Source organism: Ornithorhynchus anatinus, chromosome 17 (genome assembly GCF_004115215.2).
Source record: "Ornithorhynchus anatinus isolate Pmale09 chromosome 17, mOrnAna1.pri.v4, whole genome shotgun sequence".
In the NCBI taxonomy this organism is placed as follows: Eukaryota; Metazoa; Chordata; class Mammalia; order Monotremata; family Ornithorhynchidae; genus Ornithorhynchus; species Ornithorhynchus anatinus.
In genome coordinates this window covers 37,852,650-37,877,741 of record NC_041744.1, presented here as the reverse complement: position 1 = coordinate 37,877,741, position 25,092 = coordinate 37,852,650, and the positions used below count along the sequence as shown (strand labels likewise).

Sequence of the window (25,092 nt, the reverse complement as noted above, 5' to 3'; positions counted from 1 at the left end):
GTTAAAGCCCCAGTTTGGGACAGAAGGTGATCAACATGAGGGTGTCAGTGGGGTTCTTGGAGCCAGAAAACACCACCAGGTAATAACATCACTGACCAACAACTCAGTGTCTGCTCTGGGGAAGCAGCCAAAACCAGTGCACCTTGGAAAAAAAGTGGGCTGCCATCATGGCCCCATCTCCCTCTACAGGCTTGGTCAATGTTTTCTTCTTCCTGTTGCTCCTCTCCCGAGTCGTGGAGAGGAAGCTGGCTGAGGGTAAAGGGATGGGACTCCCCACTCTGGACCTCGCATCTGGGTCTCAGTTCTCCCAGGGCAAAACTGAGCCCTCAGCCGTCATCCTGCCCTCACAACCAGGGCCCTGATGTGCCGCTGCCTCTTCTCTCTCCAGCCTAATGTCCGGGTTGGCAGCACTGGATGCCAAAACGTCGAGTCGCCTGGGCATCATCACTGTAGCGTACTACCTGTGGACCACCTTCATGGCGGTCATTGTGGGCATCGTTATGGTCTGTGCCATCCACCCTGGCGGGGCGGCCCAGAAGGAGAACACGGAGCAGAGCGGGAAGCCAATCATGAGCTCGGCGGATGCTTTGCTGGACCTCATCAGGTAAAGACTGTGCTTCTTCTCCCTGCTCCCTTGCCTCCAAGTAAAGCGTCTTTGCAGCTCAGCCTGCCACGACTCATTCACCCCAGCCACCACAGTCAGTCACCCCAGTTACCCAGTTTCCCCAGTCTCCCAAGTTACTCCTGGAAGGGTACTGCAGCCTGGGCTCCCAGCTCCTGACCCCAGTGTCTTGGACAAAGTCACTGACGTCCTGGGATCCCCACTTCTCCACATCCCAGTGCCCAACACTGGTCCAGCACATAGGGCCTTCCCGGTCTCTGCTCTTTCCACTAAGCCACAATGCTTCTCTAATAATAATGCCAAAGTTGTGGATTTCAGGTACAGTGAAGATCGTGGTGTTCTTAGCCGTGATGGGAAAGTTGGGAAGAGTTAGGTGATTAACTCAGTGATTGACATATTAATGTTAATAAGATTTAAGGAGAAACAGTCAGGAATTCCTGCTTCCTGTGAGTGTGGTGTATGGGTCACAGGATAGGGGGTAGGAAGGGCAGTGTTAGCTTTAGATGGGTCATTACAAGCTCCAAGGATCTTACTGCTAGGTTCCCTGTGGCTATGACAGACCGCCTACTATATTGTACTCTACTGACCTTTTTGTCATCTCCCAAGTGCTTAGTACAGTGCTCCGCACACAGTAAATGCTCAATAAATACCAATGATTGATTGGTTGACTGTGATTGGTTGACTGATAGAGCAGGTCAGGTGGGGGAAAGGGTGGGCATCAGATGGGTGGGAGCATCAGTGGTTTGCCCAGGCCCCAGCCCAGCCCAGAAGAGCCAAAGTCACTTCCAAAAACCTAATCACTCCGCAGAGGAATTCAGGCTGGCACTACCACAGCAGACCAGTTCCTCAGGGATTAAAAAAAAAAAGAGTGAAGGACACAAAATATTTTAAACCCACTCAGATTTGGAGAAAGTTCAATCTTGCCCTTGGTCAGATGACACAGTGTTTCCTTGGCTAGCCCTGCTGTTTTAGTGGGGCCGATTCAGCCCTGACCTAATGGCAAGAGAGACAGCTCATGGCACAGACAAGGCTAGGAGTTCATGACCCCAAGGGGGATCACCTCCTTGTCTTTTCTTCCTCCTCAGCCTCTTTCTCTTCCTCCTTCTCCAGAATCAAGGGGCATCACAATTCTCCACCAATCGCTGTCTCCTCCTGAGGTCATGGGCACAAAAGTGGCCAGATACATAGGCATGCGGGTGATCATGGGTGAGGTCGTTGCGAGACCAGACACTGGCATGGATGTGAGTGTGGGGTGAAGTGGAGCTTTGGCCCCAAATTTTTGGCCCTAAATCTGGTAAATGTGAAAAAGTTAAAAGCAAGCCACTTGTCCAGCTTTATACCAATCTCATTATTAGTTGACCTGTCCCCTGCCTGGTGCAGCTACATCTCTACCTCTGGGTAGAGATGTAAGTTCTCAGTAAAGACCTCTGAAGAATGATTGATTGATTGACTGATTGACCAGGAACCAGGCAACAACTCTTGAGCAGGTTGGGTGGGTCAGGGCTCCCACCCCCCACAAGAGAAACACTTGAGGATTGGACAAAATCAGTATAATTCCACAAAATGGCATGTAATAATAATAATTATGGTATTTTTTAGGTGCTTACTGGGTACCAAGAATAGATGCAAGATAATTAGGTTGGACACAGATCCTGTCCCACATGATGCTCACAGTCCTTAAATAGAAGGGAGTAGGACTTAATCTCCATTTTACAGATGACAAAACCAAGACACAAAAAAGTGAAGTGACTTACCCAAGGTCACATAACAGGAAAATGGCAGGGCTGAGATTAAAACCCAGGTCCTCTGACTCCTAGGCCCATGTTCTTTCTACTAGACCATGCTGCTTCCCACATGTTCTGATATCATGTTTCTCCTGGCATATTGCACACAATATCACAGGTATCTCATGTCCGTGTCTTCCTGAGGGCTGTCAATCAATCAATCAAAGGTATTTATTGAGCACTTACCACATGCAAAATACTGCTCTAAGATTTTGAGAGAGTACAATATAGCAGAATTAGCAGACATGTCCCCTGTCTCTAGTGAGCTTACAAAGTAGAGGTGGTCCAGCAACCACCTAGAAGAGCTAGAGGGCTGGGAAATTAAATATCAACTTCTTGATGCCCCCAAAACATGTACCTCCAAAAATCCCAGGTCTGGTCTGCTTGGAAGCAGTAATAGTAGGGAAAATAATGGTGCAATTTCTTAAGCACTTACTATGTGCCAAGCCCTGTGCTAAACCCTGGTAAAGATACATTTTATGCAGCTGGGACTAAGTTCCTGACCCATGTGGAGTTCACAATCTAAGGAGGAGGGAGAGCAGCTATAACTCCCTTTCCTGGTCCCAGTGAATTGTCCCCGGAGGGTACTGGTCCCGGAAGCAGAGTGAAGTATCGCCTGGAATGGGGACAGACAGAAGGCAGGGAGGTCACTAAGGCGGCTGATACAGTAATCAAGGTGGGAGAGAAGAAGTGCTTGGATTAAATTGATAGCAGTTTGGATGGAGAGGAAATAGAGGATTTTGGCAATGTTGTGAAGGTGGAACCAACAGGATTTAGTGATACTAATAGGGTACCGAACACTGTACTTGGGAGAGTAAAATACAACTGGTAGACCTGATCCCTGACCTTAAGAGGCTAACATTATTCATTAAATTATTATTATTATTATTCAATAAATTATTATTCAGAGAAGCAGCTTGGCTCAGTGGAAAGAGCAGGGGCTTGGGAGTCAGAGGTCATGAGTTTGAATCCCAGCTCTGCCACTTGTCAACTGTGTGACTGTGGGCAAGTCACTTAACTTCTCTGTGCCTCAGTTACCTCATCTGTCAAATGGGGATTAACTGTGAGCCTCAAGTGGGACATCCTGATTATCCTGTATCTACCCCAGCGCTTAGAACAGTGCTCTACACATAGTAAGTGCTTAACAAATACCAAAATTATTATTATTATTATTAAATGAGTCACTGGTACTTAATGAAAGCTTATTGGTGTAGAGTGATCTACTCACTGTCTTCCTTCCTTTTTCATCATCATTATCACCATCAGTAGTATTTATTGAGTGCGTTTTCCCTCTCCAGAAATATGTTTCCAGCAAACCTTGTGGAGGCCACATTCAAACAGGTGAGTGCACCTTTGGACTGAGGGTACCAGGGAAACATTTCCACTTATCCAGAGACAGGAGAAGGCAACTGTCTGCACTTGGGTTAGACAGAAGGAGTTGTTTCCCTTTACGCTCTCTGGGCCTTTCCATTTCCTCCTTTGGTATGTCTCTTTATCTCTCTTCTCTCTCCCAAGTCTCTCAACTTGTCAATTGTTCTGCCTATGTCTTCCTCCCTCTGTTTGCCCATACCAGTCCCCTCTCCAAGTCCCTCTCTGCTGCTCCTGGATTCTGCCCTGCAGTTTCTCCCCCATTTCAGCTTTTTCCACTACTTGATCATCTCCTCCTCCTCCCCAACTCACCACCATTCTACCATCTTCCCTTTCCAAGCTGGAACCGGCCTGGGCCAAGGGGAAGAAAGAGCACTAATCAGTAAAGGCAGGGAGGGATGTTGGGGGTGTTGGAATGGTCCGTCTGTAACCATAATGATGGGTACCCAAGAGCTGACCTCACACAGTTCCTCCCGAAGTCCCGGTGGCCCATTGGAGCTGAGCCCTGGATAGATTAGGCTGCAAGGATGAGGCTGTGGGAGCCGATCCATTTTCATTCTTTCTTGGGGGACTAAGGACCAAGAGGCAGCAGACCACTTCCCTGCCCAGTGACCTGGCCTCAGGGCCAGAACAGTAGTGAATCGGCCCATCCCAAGGGAGTGGTGAAGCCGGGTGGTCTCCGAGCTTGGTCCAAGGTCCTGCAGCAGCCAATGAATCACCATCATCAGTGGTATTCATTGAATGCTTACTGCGTGCCAAACGCTATACTGAGCACTGGGGAGAGTACAGTACCACAGAGTTGGCAGACATGTTCCCACCCCTCAACAACCTTTCAGTCTAGACTATCCATGGTCCTCCTCAAAACCAGTCCCCAACCCTCAAACAGCTCTCAGCCGGTATCCATGGGACGATGCTACTTTTTTAGCCAGTCAGCTTGCCTACTCTACCCAATGTGAATCCCAGACAGTGGGACAGATTTGCATCTGGATTCTCCCCATGGAAGTGTCTATCTCTAAAAAATGGGGAGGAAGGGGTTCAACGCCTGGAGAGATTCACTGGGGAAGGAAGATGTCTGACTCCTCCCCTGTAGGGCTGGAGAAGGAGAGAGAAATGTGGAGACCCTTCCAGAGAACTCAATAATAATAATTAATAATAGGCATTTGTTAGCTGTAAACACCGGGGAAGATACAAAAGAATCAAGTCAGTCACAGTGCCTGTCCCTCATCAGGTTTATAGTCTTAAGTTGGAAGAAAAACAGATATCAGATCCCCATTTTAAAGATGAGGAAAGGGAAGAACAGAGAAGTGAAGTGCTCTCCCATGTGCTTAATACAGTCCTCAGAAAGTGCTCAACAAATACCATTTCATTCATTCATTCAATTGTATTTATTGAGCACTAACTGTGTGCAGAGCACTGTACTAAGTGCTTAAGAGAGTACAATACAACAATGAAAGACACATTCCCTTCCCACCAAGAGCTTACAGTCTACAGATGGGGAGACAGACAGTAATATAAGCAAATGAATTACAGTTATATTCATAAGTTCTGAGGGGCTGGGAGGGGGAAAGAACAAAGGGGGCAAGTCTGGGCAACTCAGAAGGGAGTGGGAGAAGAAGAATGAGGCGGGGGCTTAGTCTCTGGGAAGGTCTGTTGAAGGAGATGTGTCTGAAGACTGTGAAGGAGGGGAAAGTAATTGCCTGTCAGACTTGAGGAGGGAAGGTGCTCCAGGCCAGAAGCAGAATGTGGGCAAGGGGTTGTCGACGAGATAGATGAGATCAAGGCACAGTGAGATTAGTGTTAGAGCAGTGAAGTGTGCGGGCTGAATTGTAGTAGGAAAACAGCAGGGTGATGTAGGAGGGGGCAAGGTGATTGAGTGCTTTGAAGCCAATCATGAGGAGTTTTTGTTTGATACAGAGGTGGATGAGCAACCACTGGACCTTTTTGAAGACCAGGGAAACATGTTCTGAACATTTTTATAAAAAAATTATTTAGGCAGTAGAGTGAAGTATGGACTGAAGTGGGGAGAGACAGGAGGCTGGGAGGTTAGCAAGGAGTCTGATGCAGTAGTCCAAATGGGATGGGATGATTGTATTAACGTGGTAGCAGGTTGGATGGAGAGTAAGGGGTGCATTTTAGCAATGTTGTAAAGGTGGGACCCACAGGATTTAGTGATGGATTGAAAATGTGGGTTGAATGACAGAGAGGAGTCAAGGATAACGCCAAGGTTTACTGATTTGTGAGACAGGAAGGATGGAGCTGCCATCTACAGTGATAGGAAAGTCAAGGGGAGGACAGGGTTTGGGCAGGAAGATAAGGAGTTCTGTTTTGAACATATTAAACTTGAGATGTCAGGAAACTGCAGAGATGGAGAGAGTTGAGGAGTGGAGATTGAGATTTCACATCAGGCAAGTGGCAGAGCTGGGGTTAGAACCCCAGTCCTCTGAGTCCCAGGCTCTGGTTTGAGATGTCCACAATCCCCAGGGGACATTTCTCTCTCTTGCAGTCAAGCCCCTCTCCTTTCCATTATGCTGCAAGCTGCAAGGCTGGGGGGCAGGCCAAGCCACTGGGGAGCTGGGCTGGGGTTGGTGGCCCATCCGTCACTTACGGCCTCTCGGTGCGGGCTTCCTGGCAGTACCGCACCAAGACAGTCCCCGTGGTCAAGGCCAGCCCGGTGGGCCCCCATAGCACCACCCACAGAGTCATCGTCTACGGGGTCCAGGAGGAGAACGGGTCCAACGTGCAGAACTTTGTCCTGGACATCACCCCGCCTCCAGAAGTCGTGTACAGGTCGGAGCCCGGCACCAGCGACGGCATGAACGTGCTGGGTATAGTCATCTTCTCGGCCACCATGGGTACGTGCCTGGGCACCAGATCTAGGCACATGTTCTCACTCCTCTGGACTCTGCTACCCCTGACCCCAAACGCCTGTCCTTGGAGGGTGGACACTGAACAGCCAGGGTGTTCCCCTGGGTGGGTGGGTGGAAGCAGTTTGGCTTCCCCAGAGGATGGGGGGATATTTGTCTTTCTGCTTTCCCTCCCTCCCCCCGAACCTGTGTCCAAGCTGTCTCTGACCCACCCACCTATTCCAAGTTCTGGGCTCCTCCAAAGGACCAGGGCCTGGGCAGGGTCCAGGGTCGAGGGCCCATCTCATCCCTGGTGACTTATCCTACTCCTGTCCCTGTCCCTGCCCTTGCCCCTCCACCCTGGATCCCATCCTAAAAAGTTCAAGTGGGGTCTCTGGACTGCCAAGTTCAGGGAAGCTCTGCTTCCTGTCTCCCCGAGGTCCATCTCTGGATAGCCCCGTCTCCCTGCTCCCCACCGGCCCACTCCCTGGATGTCCATGTGATCATACTAGGTTTTCAGCCAGTGGAATCCCGGGGACATGTAGCCACCACTTTTGTGGCTAGGGCCGTAATCAATTTAACCACTGCCAGCATGGTCTTCACCGTGGTCACCACCACTGCTATCACGGCCATGGCCGCTTTGCCATCTGCCCAGCAAAGACAGAGGATACAGGGAGACAGCTCTTCCTCCCACTGCCATTCCCACCCTGGCCCCTTCTGAGCCTCAGTTCTCCCCCAAGGGAGAGGGTCTCCATCCCCCTAGGAGCTGCTGGACCCTACCCCACCCTGGAGAAGTCTGCCCCTTCCTGTCCCCCACCCCTACTCCAGCTCCCTGTAGTGGGAGGGGCTGCCAGGTCTGACCTTCCCCGCCTGGGCCCCTTCCCTAATTTGGGCTGGATGCTTTTCAACTTCTGCCCAAGTTGCCCAGTTTTTTTCATCCCCAGGGGTGACCTCCCCACTTTCGCCTTAGCCAGCCCCACTCTGGCCTCTTGGGCTTCATTGGTTGACATCTGTGCTGTCCACGCAATGGCAGACCAAGGGAGCCCCAGCTCCAGGCCAAAGACTCCGGAGAGGAATGAGAGGGGGAGGGGGAGGAGTCAGGCTTGCCAGCTGCCGAGAGAGACTGTGGCAAACACCAGTTCTTGTGAGTCTGGCTGGCAGTGCCCAGGTGATCAGCAGCCACTCCCAGACCCCCTCGCCACTCCTGTACCCCCCACCAAGCCTTCTCTCTCCTACTTTTAGCCAATCAGTAAAAATCCTTATAGGTCATACTGCTAGTAAAAATCACTGTCAGCTGTTGGCAACCCAACTGAATGTGTATGTGAGGATATCACTGTGTGTGTTTGTGACTGTGTGTTGTTGTATATGGCACTCTGGAGGTGAGCGGGTATGATGCTCTGTGTGTGTGTGTGTGTGTGTGTGTGTGTGGCTGGGAGTATGTGTGCATGAACTGTGGGTGTGACTGTGTGCGGATGCTGGGGTCAGGGTGTGGGCGTGTCTCTGCAGGAATCATGCTTGGCAGGATGGGAGAGAGCGGGGTCCCTCTGGTCAGCTTCTGCCAGTGTCTGAATGAGTCAGTCATGAAGATTGTGGCCGTGGCTGTGTGGTAAGTGACTTGGGCTTCCATCTTCCAGAAACATCACCGCAAGTCCCTTCCAGAGCCCCTGAGCTGGACTCTTCCATCGGGCAGGGGAGCAGGCACCAAGGGATGGCTGGGGGACCCCACGTATTGTACTCTCCCAAGTGCTTGGTACAGTGTTCTAAGGCACACAGTTTGGACATGTTCAATTTCAGGTGTCAATGGGACATCCAAGTAGACATGACCTGAAGGCAGGAGGAAATGTGAGACCGAGAGGAGGAGAGAGGTCAGGGCTGAGAGGTAGATTTAGGATTCATCTGCATAGAGATAGTAGTCAAAGCCATGGTAGCAAATGAGTTCTTCAAGGAAATGGGTGTGGATGGAGAAAATAGGGGAGATCTAGAACTGAGCCTTGAGGGACTCCCATAGTTAGAGGGTGGGAAGACAGAGGAGGATCCCGCAGAAGAGACTGACAGTGAAAAGTCAGAGAGATAGGAGGAGAACCAGTAGACGACAGTGTCAGGGAAGCCAAGGTCAGTGAAGCCGTCAATCAACCTTGACTGACTGAGGAGGGAGAGAGCTGATGATGTGCCTTAAAATCATCGGTCAGGAGATTCTGCTCGATGCAGAGAGGAATGGGCAAGGTTGGAAGATCGGATATCAGGTCGGTAGATTTGATAGGGTGCCCAGGCACATTCATAAACCAATAGAGCACGTCTATGGCAAACTGTTCTCCCTTTGCATACCCAGACAACCACTGAAGGCTTCTGAGGAGTAGGGAAATGTTTGCAGAACAAGCACAGTTTGTAGTTGGGGGGAAAGGCGTCTCTTGGATTTGGCTCAATCTTTGGGCCCAGAGGCTGAAGGAAGCAAAGTCTCTGAGCTCAGGGGGAACGGCTAGCAGAGCCGTGAAATACCAGAGCCAGAGGATAGGGGACCCGGCCTCGACCCTGCCTTAACCCAGCCCTGCAGCCCACGCTCGAGGGCTCCAGCTCGGACCAGGGAGCCCCTGTGAGATCCCGGGGCCCACTTCTGCTGCCCTGGCCCTCGAACTAGGTTCCTGCCCATTTCTCCTGCCTTCTCAGGTACTTCCCCTTTGGGATTGTGTTCCTCATCGCGGGCAAGATCCTGGAGATGGATGACCCCTCGGCCATCGGGAGGAAGCTGGGTTTCTATGCCGTCACGGTGGTGTGCGGGCTGATGGTGCACGGCCTGCTCCTTCTGCCCACCGTCTACTTCCTCATCACCAAGAAAAATCCCATCGTCTTCATCCGGGGGATCCTGCAGGCCCTGCTCATTGCCCTGGCCACCTCATCCAGGTGCAGCAGGACCAGCCAGACCCCACCCCCACCCCCTCACCTCCCCAGGATCCTTGCTTCCGTGCCACTGGGAATGGGGATGTCGGGGGGCTCCCCAGTCAACTGTTCCCTTCCCTGCAACCCTTGCATTACAGAGACTCTAGAAGAGGACACATGTAAGGACACATGCACACTCACTGGCCCATGTGCAAACACATTTACACAATCTGCCCAGACACATGCATAAGAGCACCGAGGCACACCCATGCTTATATATGTATGCACACCCACCAGCTCTGTCCATTCTATGTACCTGCTCTCTTCACCCACTACTCCCCTGCTCACGCTCAGCTTCTCCTATAATAATTATGGTATTTGTTAAGCGCTTACTACGTGCCAAGCACTGTTCTAAGCACTGCAGCAGTTTCTTGTTCCCGATTTACCGGTCACATCTTTTCTCCTAACAGGAATTGTCTCCTCCATAAACAATCCACCAGGCCACAGCCCTTCTCATCCTCAAAGCTTCCTGAAATTCCACCTTCATTGGTGACCTTCCCTGATTAAACTCCACCTACCCTGGTCCATGTATCCCATCAGCTGCCAAGATGAAAAAGACCACTTTCCTCTATTGCATTCCCAGCTCTCCCCTTTCCATTCCATTTTCCTCCTCCTACCCTAGGCCTCAGGTTGGCACCATTCATTCATTCATTCAGTTCATTCAATCGTATTTATTGAGCACTTACTATGTGCAGAGCACTGTACTAAGCACTTGGAATGTATAATTCGGCAACAGATAGAGACAATCCCTGCCCAACAACAGGCTCATAGTCTAAGCAGGAACACAGCAGTCACCACAGCAATGCATGCTGGGACATGTGGCCATCCATATAATTTCTAGAGCAAGATAAATCAGCAGAGAGGCCTTTAGGTCACCTTAGTCAAAGGTGCCTGCTGCCACAGATTTCCTTAAAAAAAGGCATTTTGGGGGATTCCCCAACAGTGGGGGTCTTGGGTTGACAGCAGAGCTGATTCCTCCAATAATGGAACCATTTTCCCTCCAGTGGGGCTGTCCCTATGTCATTAGAGCCATTCTCCTGATGGTGGGACTCCAGTTCCTCTGGCGCCAAGAGACAGGGCTCAGCTTCCCATTTTGTACCCATCCCCAAGGGGGAGGGAGCAGGACCTGCAGAGGGGCCAGTGTCCAAACAGAGGCTATGTTGCTGCTTTCCAGCTCAGCGACGTTGCCCATCACATTCAAGTGTTTGCTGGAGAACAACCACATTGACCGTCGAATTGCCCGCTTTGTGCTGCCCGTGGGGGCCACCATTAACATGGACGGCACTGCCCTCTACGAAGCTGTGGCTGCCATCTTCATCGCGCAAGTCAACAACTACGAGCTCGACTTTGGCCAGATCATTACCATCAGGTAATGGGGTTGGGGGGTTGCGTCACCATACTACCCTCCTGCCCCTGGGAGGCCCGCAGGCCCAAACCACCCCTACCTTCAGGTAAGCTTCACCTCCAGGTAAGGTCCACCCAGGGCCCCAGTGGGCCTCATCTCTGAGTTGGGTGCATCGCTTCCCATGGATGGTGGGGTGAGGGGAGCCACCTGAGGTGGGTGGCTTCACTTTCACTTACTCCATTCAGAGGGTGGGGCTAGGATCCGGACACTACGTAACTAGAGGAAACATCCAGAACCCAGAGAACTACCCATTACCCTTCCTGGATTCCACCCTTCCATCAGCCTTGTTCAGCTCCTGTGCGCAGGGATTATCATTCATTCAACTGTATTTATTGAGTGCTTACTGCTTGCAAAGCACTGTACTAAATGTTTTGGAGAGCAGGGTATAACAATAAACTGACACATTTTCTGCCCACAACAAGCTCCATCCAAACTGTTACTATAGTGATCCAAGCATTTTTTTTCACTGATATTTGTTAAGCACTTACTATGTGCTAGGCATTGTTCTAAGTACTGGGATCATTACTAGATAAGCAGGTTGGACACAGTCTCTGTCCCACATGGGGTTCACAGTGTTAATCCCCATTTTACTGATGAGATAACTGAGGCCCAGAGAAGTTAAGTGACTTGCCCAAGGTCACGCAGCAGACAAATGGTAGAACTGAGATTAGAACCCAGGTCCTCTTACTCCCAGGCTGGTGCTGTTTCCACTAGACCATAGTGCTTTTATCCTAGCACTTATCCTAGCCCACGTAGATTACTGCATCAGTCTTCTCAATGACCTTCTCACTGAGACCTCCTGTCTCTCCCCACTCTAGTCCATACTTCACTTTGCTGCCTGGATCATTTTTCTACTCACATCTTCCCACTCAAGAATCACCAATGATTTCCCATCCACCTCCACATCCCATAGAAACTCTTCAGTATGCCTTTAAAGTACTCAACCAGCTCACCGCCTACCTTACCTTGTTGCTTTCCATTTGTAGCCCGGGTTCACTTTCTCCACCTTCAAAGTCTTATTAAAATCATACCACCTTCCCTCTTTGCCCCAACTTCCTCTCCATTCTGTGTCGCCTATGCACTTAAATCTGTAGACTTTGGACACTTGATATTCACCCCACCCTCATCCTCACAGCACTTATTTATACATCTGTAATTTATGTATATTAATATCCGTCTCCCACTCTAGACTGAAAGCTCCTTAAGGGCAGAGAACCTGTCTACCAACTCTCTTGTACTGTACTCTCCCAAATGTTTAGTACAGTGCTCTGCATACCACTGTTTGAATGACATGGAGAGGAATGGGCAGTCAGTAGAGGTTTCTTGAAGGGTGGGAAGATGTGTGCAGAATGATGTTTGGAAAAAATGATCTGGGGAGTGGAGCATAGTTTGAACTGAAGAGGGGAGAGACTGGAGGCAGATCAGAGTCCATGAGCTCGCCCTCTTCTAGAGAAGCAGAGTGGCCTAGTGAATAGGGCCTGGACCTGGGAGTCCTCTGATCCGTACTTGATGCAATAGTCAAGTACGGATACAAGTACCCAGACCAACCTGTTGACAGTTTGGATGGAAAAAAAGAGGTCCTTCACGAAGCAGCCCTGGTGTTCACATCTCCCAAGCATTTAGAATAGTGCTGTGCATTCAGCAGAGATTCAAAAAATGCCCTTGATTCACTGATTGGCCCAGTGGTTGAGCCTACTTTACCCACACTTTCTGAGGTTCTGGTCTCAGTTTCCCTTAGGATGATGGAGACCAAGATTTGTGAGAAAGGGTGGGAAGGAGAGGTCCAGCGGGTCTACAGGTGGACATCACCTGTAGCTTTAAGGGGTCAGCCAAGAACAGGATGTGTAGTCACAGCCTCGATTCCATGGCAAAGGTTTTAAACCAACCAAGCAACCTAAGCACTGGGGTAGATTCAAGCTAATCAGGTTGGATAGAGTTCCTGTCCCATGGGACTCACAATTTTAATCCCCATTTTACAGATGAAGCAACTGAGGCCCAGAGAAGTTAAGTGACTTTCCCAAGGTCACACAGCAGGCATGGGGTGGGGCCAGGATTAGATCTCAGGTGCTTCTGACTCCTAGGCCTGTGCTCTATAAATACAACTGATTGCTTGCTTGATTGATAGCTGGAGAAGGGAAAATAATAATAATGGCATTTGTTAAGCGCAAATGTGCAAAGCACTGTTCTAAGCACTGGGGTAGATATGAGGTAATCAGTCAGGATGTTTCACGTAGGGCTTACAGACTTCATCCCCCATTTTTCAGATGAGTGAACTGTGGCCCAGAGAAGTTGTGACTTATCCAAAGTCACACAGCTGACAAGTGGCAGAAGTGAGATTAGAACCCACAACTTCTGACTCCCACGCCCAGGCTCTTTCCACTAAACCACGCTGCCGCTTTGATGATGATCAAAGAAATGTAGTCTTCTCAATGAGGGGGCAAACCCTGAGGCTTAGAGGTGATAGGTTCAAACTGGACAAGTAAACACTTTTCTATTTTTTATGGTATTTGTTAAGCATTTACTATGTTCCAGGCACTGTACTAAGCACTGGAGTAGATACAAGCTAATCAGGGGCACACAGCATTAATCCCCATTTCACAGATGAGGAAGTTACTTTCCCAAGACCACACAGCAGACAAGTGGCAGAGCAGGGATTAGAACCCAGGTCCTTTTGACTCCCAGGTGCAGGCTCTTTCCACTAGGCCACTCTGCTTCTCTAGAAGAGGGCGAGCCCATGGACTCTGATCCCACAAGAAGGTGTCTGGCCCAAAACCTGGGCTAGGCCCAGAGAGGGGTATGGAAAGATCCATGCTGGGTCATAGAGGGAAAAAGAGGGACCTTGCACTGTCCATCCCTAACCATGACGGAGGGAGTCTGAGGGGGGCTGTCAGCAATGGTACCCCCCACTACCCAATGCCCCTGGTCAGAGAGTTCTGGACTGGATGGGCCAGCAGGGCATTGCTCAAGACTGCCCTGGGTCACTTTCTGCAAAAATAATAATAATAATAATTATGGTGTGTGATAAGCCCTTCCTATGTACCCTGCACTCTGCTAAGTGCTGACGTAAATACAAGGTCACCAGGCTGGACACTGTCCCTGGCCCCCTAGGGACTCACAGTGTAAGTAGGAGGGAGAACAGGTATCTCATCCCCAATCAATCAATGGTATTTACTGAGCATTTATTGTATGCAAAACACTGTTCTAAACACTTGGGACACTACAACACAGCAGTTGTGTTCCCTGCCCACAAGAAGCTGGCAGTCTACAGCCATTCAGTCCCCATTTTATACATGAGGAAACTGAGATGCAGAGAATAATAATAATAATGATGAAGTTGGTATTTGTTAAGCACTTACTACATGCAGAGCACTGTTCTAAGTGCTGGGGTAGTTACAGGGGAATGAGGTTGTCCCATGTGAGGCTCACAGTTTTCATCCCCATTTTACAGATGAGGGAACTGAGGCACAGAGAAGTGAAGTGATTTGCCCACAGTCACACAGCTGACAAGTGGCAGAGCCGGGAGAAGTTAATGACCAAAGTCACACAGCTGGAAGGTGGCAAACCTGGGATTAAAACCCAGGTCTCCTAACTCCCAGTCCTGTACTTTTTCCACTACACTGTGCTATTTCCAAGGAGACTGTGGATGTCTGAGGGATTTGTTGGTATTTTTTTTTGATATTTGTTTAGTGCTTACTAAGTGCCAGGCACTGTAATAATAATAATAACAATAGTGTTGATGGTTTTTGTTAAGCATGTCAAGCCCTGTTCTAAGAGCTGAGGTAGATACTAACTAATCACGTTGGACAAAGTCCATGTCCCATATGGGGATCACAATGTTAATCCCTATTTTACAGATGAAAAAACTGAGGCCCAGAGAAGTCAAGTGACTTGCCCAAGGCCATACAGCAGACAGTGGAGAAGTTGGGACTAGAACCCAGGTCCTCTGACTCCCAGGCCTGTGCTCTATCCACTTAGGCCATGCTGCTTCGATGTTAGAAACCCTTGGGATTTTGAGGGGGAATCAAAATCCCACATCCAGGCACATGGAGGCCAATGAGGAGTGGTCAGGAGGGAGAAATGGCTGATGCCAGTCAACAGGTCCCAGAAATGGGAAGCAGCGTGGCTCAGTGGAAAGAGCCTGGGCTTCGGAGTTAGAGGTCATGGGTTCGACTCCCGGCTCTGCCACTTGTCAACTGTGTGACTGTGGGCAAGTCACTTAACTTCTCAGTTACCTCATCTGTAAAATGAGTCACTTACCTCAGTTACCTCATCTGTAAAATGGGGATTAACTGTGAGCCTCATGTGGGACATCCTGATTACCCTGTATCTACCCCAACGCTTAGAACAGTGCTCTGCACATAGTAAGCACTTAACAAATACCAGCATTATTATTATTATTAGAAATGCCCTCCCTGGAAGCTTCTCAGGGAAGGAACTGGCCCAAGGTAAGGAAAAGTGCAGTGGTCAACTCTCCTAGCCCAGCCCATATAGGACAGGCAACACTGTCTCTGTTCATGGGGACCTGGCCACGTAGCAGGGGTGTGGGTGTCCGTAAAGTAGACAAATGGGTGGCCATGTAGGCATGGTGGCCACCTGCCAGAGAGAGCAATGTTGGCATTAGTCCAGCCAAGGAGGTGTCTTTCCCACAGCTCAGGGCCCAGGTAGCACCGACCCTGTTTATTGGAGTTCTTCTTGCCTGCAGGCAGAGTTCTTTTAGACCCAGCCTGCGTCCCTTTGGCCTCAGAGCAGTGAGCCCATGGCTTGGGGGAAAGCAGAATGACTGAGCAGCCCATCCTGGGCTCCAGCCGCATCTCAGCCCTGCTCAGGGTCTGTTCTCCTTCTCCCCGTCCAAAGCATCACAGCGACGGCGGCGAGCATTGGAGCCGCAGGGATCCCCCAGGCCGGACTGGTCACCATGGTCATCGTGCTGACCTCCGTCGGTCTGCCCACAGACGACATCACTCTCATCATCGCCGTCGACTGGGCGCTGTGAGTACCTGAGCGGGGGGCCCAGCCCTAACCCCTTAGCCCTCCCACCCCACCCCCACCCCCGGGCTCTCGCCCCATTCCCTGCTGAATGGGGCAGACCTGTACCCAGCAGGACACCCTGAGCGGGACCCTTCCCATCTCCTCATTCCCCCTTAAACCTCTACCCAGCCCAGGCCCGACCACAACCCCCGCGTTCTCTCCTGGGGTGTGCCACAGAGAGTTTCCCCGGGCTGGATACGTGGATCTGTGGGGCTGGGCCCACTGGGAGCTATACCAGGACCGGAAGCTTCCAGGCAGGCTTGCCACCCTGCTCTGTCGTGCGTCCTGACCCTCCTGTAAGGCGAGGCACTAAGCCCGACCCAGAGAGTAAGTAGATGCCCACCAGGCCCACCAGAGACCAAGGGAGGTGGCTGGAGCCCATTAGCCTTGCTCAAACTCAGCCTGCTGGTGAGGGGTTTTGGTTTTCACTGGTCAGGGAGAGGTCCAGCCCTGTCCTCTGCTGACCTTGAGCCAAGTAACCTGCAGTCTGTGGGACGGGGCTGCCCCACTACTTCGGTCAATAAAGCTGCTGTAATCTCCCTCAGTCAGCCTAAGGCTAGTGGATTTTGGCGGGACCTCCTGTTATACGGGATTTCATGATGTCACTCTGAATCTGATTACACTGGGGCCATCTCCGGGGCTTCTGTTTGATTCGGGCCCAGTGAGGGGCCACCCCCATCCCTGACATTCACTCACACAGACACACAAAAAAAAAATCACACTGATAGAAGGAAAGGAAGGAAGCTGTCAGTACAGCAGGAAACTGAAAGGAAGCTCCAGAGAAGCAGAGTGACCCAGTGGAAAAAACACAGGCCTAGGAGGCAGAAGGACCTGGGTTCTAATCCCACCTCTGCCACTTGTCTGCTATGTCTGCTGTACTTTTCTGTTCCTTGGTTACCTCATCTGTAAAATGGGGATTAAGCCCCATGTGAGCCCCATGTGGAACATGGACGGTGTTCAATCTGATTAGCTTGTATCTAGGCGGTGCTCAAGGAGTGCGATACTGAGTTATTATGCTATTTGTTAAGCACATACTATGTGCCAAACACTGTTCTCATCTCTGGGGTAGATATGAGGTGATCAGATTGTCCCACGTGGGGCTCAAGTCTTGATCCCCATTTTGCAGGTGGTCAACTCTCCTAGCCCAGCCCATATAGGACAGGCAACACTGTCTCTGTTCATGGGGACCTGGCCACGTAGCAGGGGTGTGGGTGTCCGTAAAGTAGACAAATGGGTGGCCATGTAGGCATGGTGGCCACCTGCCAGAGAGAGCAATGTTGGCACTAGTCCAGCCAAGGAGGTGTCTTTCCCACAGCTCAGGGCCCAGGTAGCACCGACCCTGTTTATTGGAGTTCTTCTTGCCTGCAGGCAGAGTTCTTTTAGACCCAGCCTGCGTCCCTTTGGCCTCAGAGCAGTGAGCCCATGGCTTGGGGGAAAGCAGAATGACTGAGCATTCTCAAGGTCTTGCTCAAGGTCACACAGCAGGCTAAGTGGCTGGGTACATATTAGAATCCACGTCCTCAGATTCCCAAGCCTGTGCTCTTGCCACTAGTCCATGGGGGGGGGGGGGGAGGGGGGGAGCAGAGGGAAAAGGGAAAGCGCAGTCTGGGAAGGCCTCTTGGAGGTGGTGAGCTCTCAGTGGATCACTTAGGGGAGGAGCAGAGGAAAGGGGCTTTGTTACTAAAGGGAGTCAGAGGCAAAGAATGAGGGCCAGTGGTAAGTATATAGGGGGAAAAAAAATGATGCCAGAGAAACAGAAAATACTAGCTCGATCACTGAATAGCCCTCTCCTTGAGGACTCTGACGGGATTTGCCTCTCCCACCCCCCGAGCTAGAAAATAGTAGAGAAGCAGCGTGGCTCAGTGGAAAGAGCACGGGCTTTAGAGTCAGAGGTCATGAGTTCGAATCCCGGCTCGGCCACTTGTCAGCTGTGTGACTGTGGGCAAGTCACTTAACTTCTCTGGGCCTCAGTTACCTCATCTGTAAAATGGGGATTAAGACTGTGAGCCCCATGTGGGACAACCTGATTCCCCTATCTCTACCCCAGCGCTTAGAACAGTGCTCGGCACATAGTAAGCACTTAACAAATACCAACATTATTATTATTACCCCAGCGATTATGTGCCTGGCCCATAGTAAGGCTTAACAAATATAAAAGAAAAAGAGAGAGAAAGATGAGGAATTCCTGTAACCCAGCTTCCCTATGATTGTCAACAAATACTTTTGGGAGCGCTCTGATTTCACCAGCCAACTCCACACCCTTCCAAAACCATAGTGAAAAGAGCCCAGCCTTGGGAGTCAGAGGTCATGGGTTCTAATCCCAGCTCCACCACTTGTCAGCTGGGTGACTTTGGGCAAGTCACTTAACTTCTCTGTGCCTCACTTACTTCAACTGTAAAATGGGGATTAAGACTGTGAGCCCCACCTGGGACAACCTGATCACCTTGTATCCCCCCAGCACTTAGAACAGTGCTTTGTACATAGTAAGTGCTTAACAAGTACCACCATTATTATTATTATTATTGTTATAGTGAAAGGACTTTATTCCGAGCAAACACTGCAGAGGTCAAATACACTTTGTTTCTTAAAATACCAGCACCAAGAATCACTTGTGAATGAATGACTCACCTCTCCTCCCTTCCCCAGCCTCAACTGGGTAGCTCCCACACTTAACATTTGTTAATCCCTCATTAGCACGTGATAATCCTTGAGCTATTAGCATTAACTAATTAGTGCTAATGGATGAAGCTGTTAATATCTGAGGCCGGGAATTGGACTTCCTAGCCTCACTTCCAGTGCTAACATCCTTGGCTCTACTCCCTCACAACCAAGGGTTTTGGAGTTAGGGGAAGGGGAGGAGAGGCTCCGTCAGAGGGTGATCCTGCCTCCTCTTGTCTCCCTGTACGTCTGGAGGTGCTCTCCCCTTCCTAGTAAGAGAAGCTGAGCCCTGGGTTTGCTGAGCCCAGGGCTGCAGCTTCCATGCATTTCCAACACAATGGTCCCGGCAACAGGCCAGAGATGCATTGGAGTGGGAAAGGACCTCCAGAGATGGAGTGGCTGAGCAGATAGGAGGGTGGAAAGTCATGTTTGGGAGCGGTTGGTGGCAGGATGGGGGTCCCAATGAGAGCAGAGGCAGCATTGTGGGGTGCCTGGGGGTCCCTTAACCTGGGACCGTCTGGTGGTTCTTAATCCAGGACTTCCCCTTCCACCTATGGTAGTGTTGAGGCGTGTTTGGGGGCTCTTTAACCCGAGACCCCTTGGGATGGCTTTGTGGTGCATCTGGAGACCCTTTTGGGCCTCGACCTCATGAGCCCCTCCCTCAGTTGGGCCCAGCACTCCGGCTCCTCCTTTCAGCAGCCTGTGATTTGCACAGCCGCAGCATCCAAACTGGCAGGGCCTCCCATTCCCCCGGGGTTACCCTGCCACTCCCACCTCCTACCTCCCCCCAAGGCCTCATTCAAACGGCTCTGGTTCGGCAGGGACCGTTTCCGGACAATGATCAACGTACTAGGGGATGCTCTGGCAGCGGGGATCATGGCTCACGTCTGTCGGAAGGACTTCACCAGGGGCGAGGTAAGGGGGAAAATGGCCATTAACCGTAGATTCCCAGTGGTCCGGGCAGGAGGGGCTGGGGGGGGGGGGCAGAGGAAGGGAGAAAGAGCCCTGCTTTTTCCTTTGACTTTAAGGTCCATTCTCCTTGGGACCACACACCTTGGCAGTGTCCTTCTGCACTGTGTGGACCCCAAATCCACTTCCCTCTGGCCAAGGTTGAGTTGGCTGTGCTCCAGTACCTCAATCTCCAGTGGGGCCTGCACCCAAGATGTTGATTCTCCCTCCAAAATCCCCACAGGCCCCCACAGTCTTTCCATGTCCCCTAGGGCGGCCAGCAGCACTGAGTTAGGGGTCTGGGCTCTGACCAGGGTACACCCCAGCTAACGGTGGGATTCCCCAGAACCCCAGGGGTGGGGGCAGAGGGCAGCCCCTGCTGTTTGTCCCTAGTGGAGTGCCGCCTGAAACAGTCTTGCAGATTCCCTGGAGCCCGGCTCCAGGCCCGCTTTGGTTAATGAACATCCGGGGATTTCCATCACAGCCTGGAAGGGCTCAAGTCCTCTTTGTGGCTGTGGCCCCTGGGTCTGCCCAGAGACCCCTGGGCCCCCAGGACCAGAGAAACATCCACCTCCCAACCCTAGCCTCGGCCCAGCCTTACTTGATTGGGTGCCAGGGCCTGGCTCCTCCCTTCCAAATGTCTGGGTGAAATCCTTCCACTCACGCCATCCCCCTTCCCCTGCTGTTGGTCTTTAGAAGCCCCCTAGCACCCAGGTCATCCCCGATAGCACCCCTCAGAGGAATGGCTGCCTGAGGAGGGGGGTCGAAACCGCCGGATTGCAGCTGGGAAGGGCATTCCAGCCCCACATCTGCGTGCGAGTGGAGCAGGAGAACGCGCTGGACGGCCCCACCCAGACCCCTGCCGACGGACACCACTGCACCATCGAGATCAGCGAGCTGGAGACCAACGTCTAGGGGCCCAGTGGGACCTGTCACCAAGGGAGCAGGGCCAGAACGGGCAGCTGGGTCTTCTGCCAAGAGTAGACGGCAGCCACACCAGTCGATTGCCCTAGTGGAAGTCGTGCCCGGCTCCGGGGGCTGATCCGCGGGCACTAAACGCCACGAAGCCCCCAGCCAGCTCCACGGGACCTGCTCTTGCAGAGATGGCGGCCTGGAATAAGGGATTTTGCATTTGACGTGACACCCTCAACTGGGGATTGCGGGGTCGGGGGGAGCCGTGTCCCTTCCCAGTTCCAGTTGTGGACTCTGCTGGGGTCTGTACCTGTATCCCAACCTTTGCCCACCATGTCTGTGCCTTTGCCCCAGCTGTGGCCTATATTTGTGTCCCACCCACGGGCACAGCCCATGGCCCTGGGTGGGGCAAGGGCCAGCAGAAGGCATGGCTCCTTTGCCCAGCCTGGACAGCTGTCCACTCATTCATCTCTGTGAGAGCCCCTCAGGGGGTTGGAGGGGCAGGGGGCAGTGGAATACAACTCCACGAGCCCCCTCCCCCTCCCCATGGAAACCTGCATCTTTACAGCAGAGCCCAGGCACCCCCAGCTCCAGCCTCCCAGCCCTGCCCCTCTCAGACCCTCCGTCCACAGGGTGGACTGGAGTGGGCACAGGAGGGCACAGTGCTGGGAGTGGTCAACCTGCATATCCCAACTGGAGAATCACAGGAGTATGAGCTGGGGGCAGGGGGCAGCATGGGAGGTGGGGAGGGCACTGGATCCAGGTTGGAGGGGAAGAGTTTTTGAAATAAACCTTCCAGAAGGCCTCGGATACTCCTCTTGTGGTGGAAGAGAAGACCCAGCTGGGGCTCTTCGGTGACAGGGGCAGGATCTGGATTGTGTCCTCAGTTGGACGCACCTGAGTAAGGACCCCGAGGAGAGAGTGGGAGCGGACCTACCCTGAGCTGGCTACTGCTGGGACTGAAATCTGGGTGCCAGATGTGGGTGTGAACTTCCCCAGGAAGTGCCCCCCCGGGTCTGGCTCCTCTGAACCAAGGGAGAGGTGTGACAGACAAGGAGGGCTTGGTTGGTTGGAGCCCAGAGAGCCCCACGTTTCTCAGATCTCCACGCAATGGCCCAGGCTTTGAGAGAAGACAGGCGGTGGGATGAGGGTTAGTGGAAAAAGTGGAACTGCCGGGCTTCCCCAGTGCCTCCCACCAAAAACCCGGAACAGAGTGATGAATCCCCAAGGGAAGCCAGGGAGGTTGGGGGGGGGGGGAGGTCCAGCGAGGGGGCAGTGGGCTCAGAGCTGAAGGGGATCCCAGTTTCTGACCACGGGAAGGGGCAGAGAAATGAGATGACTCAGAAGACCTGCAGCCTGGAGTTTTGCAGATGTCTGTGGCACTGCTTAGACCTCCCACCCATGCCCCCCCTTCCCCCAGCTTTGAACATTCAGCAGGGACCTGGTCTCAGTCCATCCCAACTCAGCTAAGGCTGCAGGGTGGAATCCGATGTCAGCCTGGGAAGGGACCCAGGCTTCCCCACTCTGGGCTCTAGAAGTTTTTTTTTATGGTATGTGTTAAGTGCTTACTATGGGCCAGGCACTGAACTAAACATCGGGTAGATACAGGCTCATCAGGTTGGACACATGGAGCTCACAGTCTTAATCCCTGTTTTACAGAAGAGGTAACCGAGGCACAGAGAAGTTATGACTTTCTCAAAGTCACACAGCAGGCAAGTGGCAGGAATCTGAACCCAGGTCTTTCTGATTCCCAGGACTGTGCTCAGTCCACTAGGTCTCAGTTTCAGATAAGACCTAGAGCTCGAGTGATTAATTGTGCTAGTATTTGTTAAGCACTTACTCTGTGCCAGACACTCTGCTAAGCACTGAGGTGGATACAAGCTAATCAGGTTGAACACAGTCCATGTCCAACATGGGGGCTCACAGTCTTAATTCCCATTTTACAGATGAGGGAACTGAGGCAGAGGGAAGTTAAGTGACTTGCTCAAGATGACAAAGCAGATGAGTGGCAAATCAGGATTAGAACCCAAGTCCTTCTGAAGCCCAGGTCCGTGCTCTATCCACTAGGCCCTGCTATTTCCCTCCATCCCTGCCCCTGCCAGGCCTGCCCCACTCTGCCCCGTCCCACTGGAGCCCCTGCAAAGTCGGTCAGGCCCGCAGCCAGAGCAAGAGCCAGAACCAGGTTCAGAGTCAGGGCCGGAGTGAGAGCCAGGGCCAAGTAGATATGAGAAGCCCTAGAGGAAGGTCTCCTGGCTGCCGCCTGGTAGCTTCTGAACCTGCTTCTGAGCTCCAGTAGCTCCAGTGTTCATCGCTGGGGCTCCATCGTACGGTTACTTCCTTCACCGGGGCTCTGGCTTCCCTTGTGTGGAACTCCCCAGTGACACACCCTTGGCGCTCCAGCTTCCTGCATGGGTGCCTCCCGTGGCCCACCCCTCTGGGGCTCTGGCTTCCCGTGTGGGCACCCTCACCAGTACTCCAGTTTCCCATATGGGCACCCTCCAATCACACACTTCTCGGGCTCGGGCTTCCCATGTGGGCCCCCTGTCGCCCAATAGCACAACTCCCAGGGATCTGATTTCTTGGGTGGGCACACCCTCCCCCAGCCCTTATATCCCATTCCTCCTCTCGCTGACTGGCCTGCATGGGCACAATAGTATTCCACCAAGGCACTCCACCTGGCTGCCAAAGGTCCCCATGTTTGGGAGGCCAGAAGGGAGCAAGGTGCCAGGCTGTCAGGATCAAAAGTTGAGGGAGGTCATCTTGCCCCATTCCCATGAGGGAGAAGGATGCACTGGGCTGGTCCTAGGGATGGGAGTGGGTTTTGAAGGGAGTGTGAGGATTCAAATGTCCAGGAGCCAAGTCTGGCCCTTTCTGGACAACTGCACCATCCTCAGCCCCTAGACCTCCCCCTAGCCCACTGGAAACATGGAGACCCACAGGGGCCCAACAGGTGAGACTGGACCATCAGCTTCCAACTGGGTGGGCCTGAGCCAGTGAGAAAGCCAGCCGGCTCTGGGCACTGGTTCCTGGGCTCAAGCTGAGGACTGATCAGCAACAACCAGGGTGGCCAGGTGTCTGATCTTATATCAGAAGGTCTGATTTTCAGCTGGCCTGTCCCACCTGTTTGTCATCTTTGTTTTTTTTCATCCTTGAGCCTCCCTCAACTGTGGCTTGGGGACTGAGCCAAACTCCACTCTGGTCTGGGAGAGGAGAACTGAGGCTCTGGAGCAGGTCAGGGGCTTGGGATTTCCCCCGGGGAAACTCAAGGATCGTGGGAAATCCATGTTCTTTCCCAAAACGGTGCCTGGAACATTGTGTTACCCTAAATGTAATATATGATGTCACATCATCTGTCCAGTATGAGAGAGAGCCATCAGTGGCCACTCTAGCTAAGTGCCTGTGCTACTTGGCTCCTGGGGTCCGGCCCAGACCTCCATCTGTGGCTGTATGGAGGAGAAGTGAGGCTCTACAACCTGAAGGAGACCAGTCCATCCCTGCCTGGGAGGCCATATGACAGGCCAGGTTAGGGCCAAGTCCAGGGCTACAGAGCCCCTCTGGGGTTGAAGACACAGGAATCCAGCTGCACTGAAGCTGTGAAAAAAATAGAGTGGGGGTGGGGGCTACAGAGGGCCAGGGAGATAGAGGAACAAGTTTGGGGTGTGGGGATGGGGGATGGGAAAGGCTGGGGAGAGGGGGCGAGGCTAGGTTTGTGTGCCTTGGACGGTGGATACCTTGGGAGGTTTCAATGAGGTTTCAACCCACTGTCCCAGAGGCAATTGAGTAGATGAGAAACCTTAGAGCTTCTCCAACACACCCACTTCTACCAAACACAAGTAGAGTGAGAGAGCCCACCCTCTGACAGAGACCCAGGTCCCCCCCTAGCTCTGCTCACCCCTCCAACAGGCTGGGGGATGGGAGAGTACCCCACTGGATTGGGGGTCCAGTCGGTGCCAAACCCTGGTCCTGTGTTCTTCCTGGCCTCTCCTCCCCTCCCTGCTATTTTATGGTTTTTGTTAAGTGCTTACTATCTGCCAGGCACTGGGATAGGTACAAACTAATCAGGTTGAAAACAGTCCCTGTCCCCCATGAGGCTCACAGTCTTCCTCCTCATTTTACAGATGAGGCCCACAGAAGTGAAGTGGCTTGCCAAGGTCACACAGCAGACAAGTAGCAGAGCCGGGATTAGAATCCAGGTCGTCTGACTCCCAGGCCCGTGCTTTCTCCACTAGGCCATGCTGCTTCTCCCCCCATGCTCCAATCCCCCAGTGAGCCTTGGGATGGGGAAGCAACTCCCGGTCTCAGCGAGGGAGTGGAGGGGAGGTCCCCATGGGTGCACATGACTCAGCCACACCCCAAGACCAGACCAGACCGTTAGGCCTGCCAGTCCTCAGGGCTCCAGATCCGGCTCAGTGGCCCTTGGGACCTGGAGAGAGTTGGCGGCTCACCACTGCCCCGAGGGCCGGCTAGCATGTGGTCACCAAAGGCCAGGGCCTGATGCCACTGCAGAACTGACCTCCGCAGTACAAAGCAGCCCTTCCCTCCTCACATTCCTCTGGATAGAAGCTGCTCGGGCAAATGGAGGGGAAGGCT

At 52.3% G+C, this 25,092-nt stretch overlaps 1 protein-coding gene across 1 annotated transcript in view; it reads left to right on the top strand.

The window, feature by feature from the left end:
- SLC1A7 (solute carrier family 1 member 7) overlaps positions 1–21,306 on the top strand; it is a 48,718-nt gene extending 27,412 nt beyond the window's left edge. Inside the window, exons 3-11 of the mRNA XM_029081663.2 lie at positions 389–604; positions 3,705–3,747; positions 6,407–6,626; positions 8,124–8,223; positions 9,282–9,515; positions 10,726–10,920; positions 15,811–15,945; positions 19,464–19,557; positions 20,287–21,306. Coding sequence (XP_028937496.1) covers positions 389–604; positions 3,705–3,747; positions 6,407–6,626; positions 8,124–8,223; positions 9,282–9,515; positions 10,726–10,920; positions 15,811–15,945; positions 19,464–19,557; positions 20,287–20,505 — 1,456 coding nt within the window. The 3' untranslated portion in view covers positions 20,506–21,306. The remainder of the gene's footprint in view (positions 1–388; positions 605–3,704; positions 3,748–6,406; positions 6,627–8,123; positions 8,224–9,281; positions 9,516–10,725; positions 10,921–15,810; positions 15,946–19,463; positions 19,558–20,286) is intronic.
- The last annotated feature ends 3,786 nt before the right edge of the window (positions 21,307–25,092 follow it).